Source organism: Cynara cardunculus (assembly GCF_001531365.2).
Source record: "Cynara cardunculus var. scolymus isolate 2C chromosome LG 2, CcrdV1, whole genome shotgun sequence".
NCBI classification, from domain to species: Eukaryota; Viridiplantae; Streptophyta; class Magnoliopsida; order Asterales; family Asteraceae; genus Cynara; species Cynara cardunculus.
Genome location: NC_037529.1, coordinates 6,178,928 through 6,189,000, shown reverse-complemented (window position 1 = coordinate 6,189,000; position 10,073 = coordinate 6,178,928). Strand labels below are relative to the sequence as shown.

At 33.2% G+C, this 10,073-nt stretch overlaps 2 protein-coding genes across 2 annotated transcripts; both read left to right on the top strand.

Moving 5' to 3' along the window:
* The first annotated feature begins 609 nt into the window (after positions 1 to 609).
* LOC112505816 (beta-fructofuranosidase, insoluble isoenzyme 3-like) lies at positions 610 to 2,619 on the top strand. Its single transcript, XM_025109828.1, has 4 exons — positions 610 to 1,487; positions 1,592 to 1,750; positions 1,853 to 2,112; positions 2,248 to 2,619. Exons 1-4 carry the CDS (start codon positions 630 to 632, stop codon positions 2,519 to 2,521), a joined length of 1,551 nt encoding a protein of 516 aa, XP_024965596.1. The 5' UTR covers positions 610 to 629; the 3' UTR covers positions 2,522 to 2,619.
* Positions 2,620 to 6,375: 3,756 nt separating this feature from the next.
* LOC112505538 (fe(2+) transport protein 1-like) lies at positions 6,376 to 7,676 on the top strand. Its single transcript, XM_025109438.1, has 3 exons — positions 6,376 to 6,981; positions 7,137 to 7,286; positions 7,371 to 7,676. The coding sequence occupies exons 1-3, from the start codon at positions 6,376 to 6,378 to the stop codon at positions 7,674 to 7,676; spliced, it is 1,062 nt and encodes a 353-aa protein (XP_024965206.1).
* The last annotated feature ends 2,397 nt before the right edge of the window (positions 7,677 to 10,073 follow it).

Sequence of the window (10,073 nt, the reverse complement as noted above, 5' to 3'; positions counted from 1 at the left end):
CGAATATAAACGAACATAAGCGAACGTAAACGAACGGTAAATGAACGAACGTTCACGAACATAAATGAACGAACGAGGCTCTTGTTCATGTTCGTTCGTTTAACTAAACGAACAAAAAAAATTGTTCATGTTCGTTCATTTATTAAATAAACGAACATAAACGAACTTCCCGCCGAACGGTTCACGAACGTTTCGCCGAACGTTCGGTTCGTTTACAGCCCTATATATAGGGTTAGATTTTGAGATCACCAATTTCCCACGTTTTCATGTCTAAAATTATATCTTCTGTTTCCTCACCTCAAATTACCAAATTATCCTTATAAATTTCAATTTTTAAAAAAATAATAATAATATAAACGTGTTAAATTCGTTCACTCTTATTTATTATGTGTTATTTTTTTATTATAAATTAATTAGCTTTACAATTATCTTTTTTTTATTTAGTCAAAAGACTAACAGTTTTTTCTTTTGTTGTTTGCACGATGTGGCTGAAACAAATTAAACGATGTAGACCCGAATGGTGAGTTTATTTAATATATATTCATAATTCTTTTAAAGAAATTTAATTTATAAAATTACTATTAATTAATTTGATTGATAATTTTTTTTATTGGTATAAAACAGCTCCAATGTACTACAAAGGATTCTATCATTTGTTCTACCAATACAATCCAAAAGGTGCTGTGTGGGGCAATATTGTGTGGGCTCATTCTGTATCAAAAGACATGATCAATTGGATTCCATTAGAACCAGCAATCGTACCATCGAAGCCTTTTGATAAGTACGGATGTTGGTCCGGTTCAGCCACAATTCTTCCAGGAAACAAACCGGTTATTTTGTACACCGGTATAATCAACAACAAGCCGGCACCAGGTTACCAGGTCCAAAACTACGCCATACCGGCAAACTATTCTGATCCACTTCTCCGGGAATGGATTAAACCCGATGATAATCCGATTGTCAAACCGACGTCCGAGAACGTGTCATCTTTCCGTGACCCCACTACAGCTTGGTTCAACAACGGTCATTGGAAAATGATTGTCGGAAGCAAATATAAGCAGAGAGGCATTGTCTACTTGTACCGAAGCCGGGATTTCCGTAAGTGGACCAAGGCCAAACATACACTCCATGATAAACCGGATACCGGTATGTGGGAATGTCCGGATTTTTTCCCGGTATCGCCTCGTGGATCAAAGGGGCTGGAAACATCAGTGTTGGGGAGAAAAATTAAACACGTTTTTAAGGTTAGCCTTGACTTGACTCGGTTCGAGTATTACACTATTGGAACTTACAACCCAATTACGGACAAATACTATCCAGACAAAAATTCGGTAGACGGTTGGGCTGGGCTACGATACGATTACGGAAACTTTTACGCTTCAAAGACATTTTTTGACCCGGCCCAAAACCGTAGGATTCTTTGGGGTTGGGCTAATGAGTCCAGCACAAGTTTTGAAGATGTCACAAAAGGATGGGCTGGAATTCAGGTAATTAATTTTCCTAACAGTTAATTAATTATATATATTTGTATTATGAAATTAATTAATCGAAGATGTCACAAAAGTTGTAAACCGGAAATTATTTCGTGCAGTTGATTCCACGTAAGGTGTGGCTGGACCCCAGTGGAAAGCAATTGCTACAATGGCCAATTCGTGAGTTGGAAAAACTAAGATGTGACAGGGTGCACCTAAGCAGTAAGAAGCTTAACATGGGTGATGTTGTTGAGGTTAAAGGAATTACTGCTGCCCAGGTTTGTACCTTATGCATTAATTTTAGTACATGTGACTTGGAGAATTATTTGATTATATATGATACTAATTTGTTTGTAACGGTCGATTTTGATAAAATATAGGCCGATGTTGAGGTGGTGTTTAAGTTTTCGAATTTGGATGAAGCCGAGACATTTGATTCGAAATGGTCTGAATTACCCTCAGAAAATCTTGCAATGGAGATATGTGGGATGAAGGGCACTACTAAAGAAGGGGGGTTGGGACCTTTTGGTCTTTTGACATTGGCTTCGAGCAACCTTCAAGAATACACTCCTGTTTTCTTTAGGGTTTTCAAGACACTTGACAAAAAATACAAAGTTCTTATGTGTTCCGATGCTAAACCGTACGTAATCCATCTCTCCGGTTCATTTTCCAAAAATGGCAAAAAAATATGCGACGGAGATCGTTCTTGAACTTTTTTGTTTTATGAGGCTTTGTGTGTTAAGTAGATCTAACAGTGTTTTTTGTTTTTCAACAGTTCGTCGTTGAACCAAAACGAGTACAAGCCATCTTTTGCAGGGTTTGTGGATGTTGATTTAGCAGAAAAGAAGCTTTCTCTTAGAAGTTTGATTGATCATTCAGTTGTAGAAAGCTTTGGAGAGGGCGGGAAGACTGTGATAACATCGAGGGTTTATCCGACACTTGCGGTTGGTGGAGACGCACATTTGTATCTATTTAACAACGGTACCCAGACCATCATTGTTGAGAAACTCAATGCATGGTCTATGAACAAGCCTCAGTTCATGAATTAGGAACAGAGGTTAATTATTTAGTAGAGAAAAGAATGATTGATGTGGCATTTTTATTTTATTAGGGATTTAATCTTCTATCTTATTAATGTTATTTTTTGAACTCATCCTATTAATATTTATAAACTTTGGTTTAATTTTTTTTTTCATTTTCTTTATGAGATTTTTTTTTTCTTTTATAAAGCAAAATAGGGTACACAATTCAATAATGACCGGTTTGGAAATTAGCTACATTTGCTACATTGGATTTATAAGTGGAGTGAATGTAACCAACAAATATCGAAAGAAAAAAGATATAATTTAAACGTTTTTTGACAGATCTTCATCTCTTTTAGAAATTGTCAATTTTCCTTCGTAACGTGTACTTGAGCTGCATCACAATCCAGTGTTTTGTATGATTAGTTCACATTAATAAAAAAAGAGTAATAAATAATCTTAGTTCATATTCATTCGATGGGAATTTTTTGATCAAATAATTTTTTATTATAAAATAGTATTTATTTCAGAGTGTCGTTCACCTTTTCCTTTAAAAGTTCAAATTTCATAACCAATAATATTTTACATATATGTTTAATAAATATATTTTTTCAAAAAATATATTGATTAATTATGTATTTTACGCACTATTGTTTTCAAAAAAAAATTCAATGATTAATTATGTATTTTACGAATTATTGTTTTCAAAAAATTATATTGATTAATAATGTATTTTACATCTGGGCCTCTGTTTGTTTTATTATTTCACTAATTTGGGCCGCCGTTCTCATTATTTTTTGTTATAGAAAAACTTGGCTTGAATCCATCTATTTTATTACAGCATTCACGAAATCACCATGGAAGTTTTTATTGAAGTTTCTGTTGGAACAAGTCGTCTTCGTGTGTGTTGTATATATATATATATATATATATATATATATATATATATATAGTTTGGTTCAAATACTAACCAATTTTTTTGTGTTAATTATGTTAAGCTCAACCAATCATATTCCATCTTTTTCTTTGGTTCAAATGTAACTCATATATTAAATACAAGGGTATTTAAGTAATTTGTCATTTTATGTAACTCCCAAATAATTAATTGGGAGTTACAAATCTGAAAATATCACAATTGATCATGATGCAATATTGACATTGGGGTTTCACACGTGTTCATGTTCTATAATTCACATTTATTTTAATCGACAGTTCTCACATTTGACATATGAACACATCAGAAATCACACAGCCTTAGATGTCGTGATTCATAAGTGTTCATGTATATTCAAGTCACTAGATGTTCATATGAATACACACACACACACATACAGAACATGTGAAAACATATGAACACATATGAAAACACACAGCCCTAGATGTCTTGTTCATAGGTGTTCATGTACATACAGCAGAGTTGACTCCTGAATATACAGAAGATGTTCATACGGTTCACATGTTGTTCATATGTCTAATCTTTTTTGTTTAATGTGGTTTGAAGATATACACAAGTTCATATGTCTGACAACTCGTGTATCAAAGATAGATTACTTTTTACCTAAATACTCTTTGATATTTTGTTCACATATGTTAATTGAAAATATTAATTTAATAATTAATTTTTAAATATCATTAAATCACACTGTTTATTATTCAAATTAACGGTCAAGATCGGTTAACAAAGTTAACACGATAATCTTGGTTAGCATTTGAACCAACCCCCATATATATATATAGGGTTGGGTTCACGTGAGATCAAAGGTTTTTCGTGAGACCCGTAAGACTTATTTATGTTCATTGATCAACTTTATAAGCTAATGATCTAATGGTCTAAAGTTGCATGGTGACAATTTTGTGATTATTGAGAAATCTCGTGGCAATTTTGTGATTATAAATGTTCAGATTGTAGATTTGATCCAAGGGATGAGAATTGGCCATACGGGTCTCAAATGATCCCAAATCTATATATATATATATAGGAGCGATTAAATGAAAACCGCACTCATTTGTGTAAACCGTGTAAACCAATCTCATCAATCCATTTTCTTGATCAATGGTCAAGATTAGTTTAGGTTATATTAGGAAATTAAAAAAAATTAAAAAATTATTTTATAATCTCGAAAAGGGCAAAATGGTAACTTTGGTAGTGGTAATATTAATAGCAACCATATCATGTATATCGTAATATTAATGAAACAAAATCATTTGTAAAATAATATATTAATTTTATATTCAAATATTATTAAAAAAATAACATATATCATTAAAATAGATTAACAATAAAATAAAACACATTATAATCAATTAACATAATGAAACCTTTTGAATAAAAAAAAAATTACTACTACATTTCATGAACGAAATGGTTTCACAGTTTCATCAATACACAAATCAACGTAATGTTAGATGAGACATTTGTCATTTTCAAGTTTTCGGTAGATGGATCTATTTCAATCTAATTATGAAATGGTTTCACTGTTTGCTAATTAAACAACATGTTCTTAAACAATTATCGAAATGGTTTTACAGTTTCATCAATACACTAATCAACGTAATGCCTGATGAGACATTTGTTATTTTCATGTTATTGGTAGATGGATCCGTTTCATTGTAATAATGAAATTGTTTCACTGTTCGCTAATTACACATCATTTTCTTAACAATTATGAAATGGTTTCAGTTTCGTTATGCACACATTTCATCAGCCAATTTATTCCAATACGAACACATTTTATAGAGTCAAGGTATTTACCATTACATGCTTTGTTAACCATTAAGTGAACACGTTTCATAGAATTAGTGTATACCTTCAAATATAACCAATTTGCATATGTTTCATAAAACAAACTCTTCAATGAACGTTTTCATGAACAAATGTAATATGAATCTGTTTCACAACTGATTATATTTTTATCGGTTCATGAATCTTAGTTTGGATCTATTACTGATTTCGTTGATCAATGAATATAATAAATTTCGATTTTCATATTATTACCACTAATAAACCGAGAAACCAAATAACAATATTTAATTTTTAGAATTCTAATTAAAAAAAAACATTTAAATATTACCCTTTCTAAAATTTCCTTTATTATGTTATCTTAATTAAGATTTCTTACTAACTTTTTATTTAATCAAAAACAATGTAAATGACAATTCTACTCTTAATGATTAAATTTAATTAAGAAAAAAAAAAGAATTTTTCTATTAGTCGAAATTAGTTTACACGGTTTCTAAGAATTAAATGGTTTTCATTTCATTCCGCCTCTATATAGATATATATAAGAATTAGATGGTCTTAGGGTGAAAATGATAAGAAGAAATCTTCATTCTTAAATCAATCATAATTAAATATCAGTACTAATAAGATAGGGTTAAAAACTATAATTCATAATTAAATATCAGTACTAATAAGATAGGGTTAAAAACTATAATTCATAAGATGAAAATAAGATTAAAATAATCTAAGAATCCAAATTCCTTTTTATAATTCTCATAACTCCCCATTCTCTTCCAAACCTTCGTATTATATAATATGGTATTATTTTACAACAAACAGATTTCTTTTTCCACATCAATATCACTATCATGTGCCATGTCACTGAAAGCATGTCATACGTCTGCAGCCGAGACGACTCCTACCAAAGCCATGCACACGCCATGCAATTATTTACCATTTCCTCCATCTTTTTCCCTCTCTACCCTTCCCAACCCCTAATAACTACATCACACAACAACTCAACAGACCTCCCTCACGAAGGACAATTCCGTCATTTCCCACAACCCTAGGGATCCCTGAATCCCGCTTACCATCTCCAAATCCCTATAACTAATGATAACTTTCATCCTCCTTCGCCTCCCATATCGACCATATTTCAACCATGGCCAGTCTGCACCTTCTCATTCTTTCCCTCCTCCTACTATCCACCGTCGTACCACCGTCTCATGGAGCTGAACCCACCGGAAAACCACCCAACACCCTCCCGGAAGAATGCCAAAACTCCAGCGGCGGACCATGCCACAGTAAAGCCAGATCTTTAAAACTTAAACTCATTGCCATTGCCGCAATACTAGTCACTAGTATGGCAGGTGTCACCCTTCCCATACTTTCCCGGGTCGTACCCGCTTTACAACCCGATAAAAAGCTCTTTGTGTTGGTTAAAGCCTTTGCTTCGGGTGTAATTCTTGCAACCGGGTACATGCATGTCTTACCCGATTCGTTTGATTGCTTGACCTCCAAATGCTTACCTGAAAACCCATGGAGAAAGTTCCCATTCACAACGTTTATCGCAATGCTGTCAGCTGTAGCAACATTAATGGTTGATTCGTACGCAATGAGTTGGTACAAGAAATACGGTTCTTCCGTTCAGGGAAACAAAAATCTGAACCCACAAGTACTAAAAATCTCAGGTCATTGCCATGGTGAAGGGTCATCTGGGCTTGATGATCCGGTATCGCAGTTGAGGCGCTACCGGGTGGTTGCTCAGGTACATAGCACTAACATATTTTTGATAAATATCTCAATGTCGGACTGTGAGTGGTCTGGTTCCTAATCAATTTTATTCTTAGGTTACTAGCAGAAGTTGCCAGAGTCTATTAATTTTATACTATAGAGAAGGTGATTAACATGCATCAAATGCAGGTACTAGAGCTAGGAATAGTTGTACATTCGGTTGTGATCGGACTATCAATGGGTGCATCAGACAATCTATGCACCATAAGACCTCTTGTGGCTGCTTTATGCTTCCATCAATTCTTTGAAGGAATGGGTCTTGGTGGTTGCATTCTTCAGGTCAATATTTCAAATCAAAACAAAACCGACATTTTCGTATTCTTGAAAATACTGTTTCTAATTCAGTTCAATGATTATATATAGGCGGAGTATGAGACGAAGATGAAGGCGATAATGGTGTTTTTCTTCTCTGCAACAACTCCATTTGGGATAGCACTGGGGATAGGGCTGTCGAACGTGTACCGGGAAAATAGTCCGACGGCATTGATCGTGGTTGGAGTATTAGACGCCGTATCCGCAGGATTACTGAATTATATGGCGTTGGTAGATCTATTAGCCTCAGATTTCATGGGGAAAAAGCTTCAAGACGACATGAAGCTTCAAGCAATTTCATATGCTGCAGTTTTTTTGGGTGCCGGCGGGATGTCGGTGATGGCAATTTGGGCATAAATTAAGCATTTCATGTTTAATTTGCTCTTTTTCGATACTTGTTGGTTAATTTAGGATAGGTAGTGACATGTATTTACTTCACAGGGTTTGTGAAATTACCATTATGCCCCTTCTGCAAAAACTTATCTTGGATCCTCGTACCATAACATGATTCACAAAAAAAAAATTAATTAAGGAAAAACATCTCATAAACAAAAATAAAAATAGATTGAAATTGAGCTCACAAAAATTAATAGCAACAACAAAGTTGCCAATAAAATAAAAATGCAATGCGAATCAGGTATGTTTTCGTCTGATTGAACTTTGGTTTAGTTTTAGTTCATGAGACGAGGCTTGTTCATGGACCAAGCATCGAGTCTCTCAACAGTAATGGTTTGAGTACCGTTGTTGAATAGATCTATAAGTGTTCATCTCCAGCCACTGCAAGTGTTGGATAAACCCCCGATGTCATGACTGTCTTTCCGTCCTCTCCAAAAGCTTTCTACAACTGAGCGATCGATCAAGCTCTGGAGGGAAAGTTTCTTTTTTGCTAAATCAACATCCACAAACCCTGCAAAGAATGGTTGTATTCGTTTTGATTTAGCGAGAACTGTTGTAAAGTAAAAGCAAAACCACTATTATGAGTTGTTTGGCAGTTGCTGAATGTTTAGTGTAGAATAATTAAGTGGTCAAAATGATTAAGAGACTCTCATGATATAATGCAAAAGAAAATATAATTGTTTGGTAAATTTTTACAATGAAATTATGGCGCTTAATGGTTAAGGGATGTTCATGATACAAAAATCATTCAGAGTGTTTTAGAACCATTAAAAGACATTTTTTTTTGTCAAACAAGATTCACCTCTTAAGAATTCAGATGTTAACTCTTAATGAAACTATCAAGAGGTAAACAAACAACTCCTTAATTTTTCCGATTCATGAATTCGCCATTGTGCCATTTGCTTTCCACTAAGGTCCAGCCATACTATTCGTCTTAATAAAGAGCATGATTTTAACATATAATTAAGTAACTATTATGGTAATTAATTACCCGAATTCCAGCCCATCCTTTTGTGATATCTTCAAAACTTGTACTCGACACAGAATGAGCCCCCACAATGTTGCCCCACACCGCACATTTTGGGTTGTATTGGAGAATAAATGATAGAATCCCTTGTAATACATCGGTGTTGTTTTGTGCCCAAAAAGATTATCAAAAACAATAATAATTCTTGTAACTTGATTTACATAAAAATATACTAGTTGTGTACCAGCGCAATGCGGCGGGAACCGTGAATTTTAACGATTTTGAAGTTTCACTGGTTTTTTTAGAGAAGATTTATCGATGATATAAGTTACACTTGGTCTTTACATATTAATACAGTTTGAATAAATAAGAGTTATGGTTCCAATTACAGTCTATCGATGAAAAAATTGTATGACAATTTAAAATCCAATATATTTAAAAATCCAACATATTTAAACGACTCCACAAATGTGTTCGATTTACACCAAGAGCAAAGAATCAAGAGATCGAGAGCGAGACCAAGAGTTTTAGAGCAATTGAATGAGAGATGAATGAAAGAACTTTTAATAACTCTTGTGAATATCAATTTGAATCTCACCTTGGGGATGTGGAGAAGACATAGAAGTATGAGAGAGTGAAGGCATGAGTGAAATGTGTCAAAAGTATCTTGGGGACATGAAAAGAAAAGATAATAATGTGCATTGGTAACTTGTAATACATGTTATTTTAATTGTAGATTAAGAAATTTTAAGACTGAATGCATAAAGTAATAGTATTTAATGCATTATAAGTTGTTTTTAAGACTTTGTGCATAAATATATAGTACTTTGTGCATTAAAAATTGTTTTCAAGACTTTTGATAAATCTGGTTTGTAAAGTAGTATAAACTTAACGAAAATTATAAAAAAATAATAATAAACTTACCATTCGGGTCCAAACAATTACAACAAAATCTCAAGATAGGAAAACATCAAATCTTGAAGTTCACTAATGTTGAAATGAAAAGATTCAATTAACCACACACGGCTAAATTGGAATCACAAATTGAATGTGCAAGAAATTACCATATTTAAACAAGAGAGACATTGATAGCCGCTCTTGGTCGCATTTGGTTTACTAAGAGTCGACAAGTTTAACTGTGACAGATTCAGTTCATTAATTCTCCATCCTTCATAACTTATTTTCATAGTTCTTTTTACATTAGGATCCTTATAACATGCATATTTAAGCTTAATATCATGTTTAAATCGTCATTCCACATATTGAACCCTTTTACAATAGTTATTCACAATTTGGCCGCTAAAGTATTTGTCGTGTTACTGTAATATCACTTATATATATTTCATATTGTAATGTATTTTTTAACATTATTTATAGCTGTTGTTCATAAT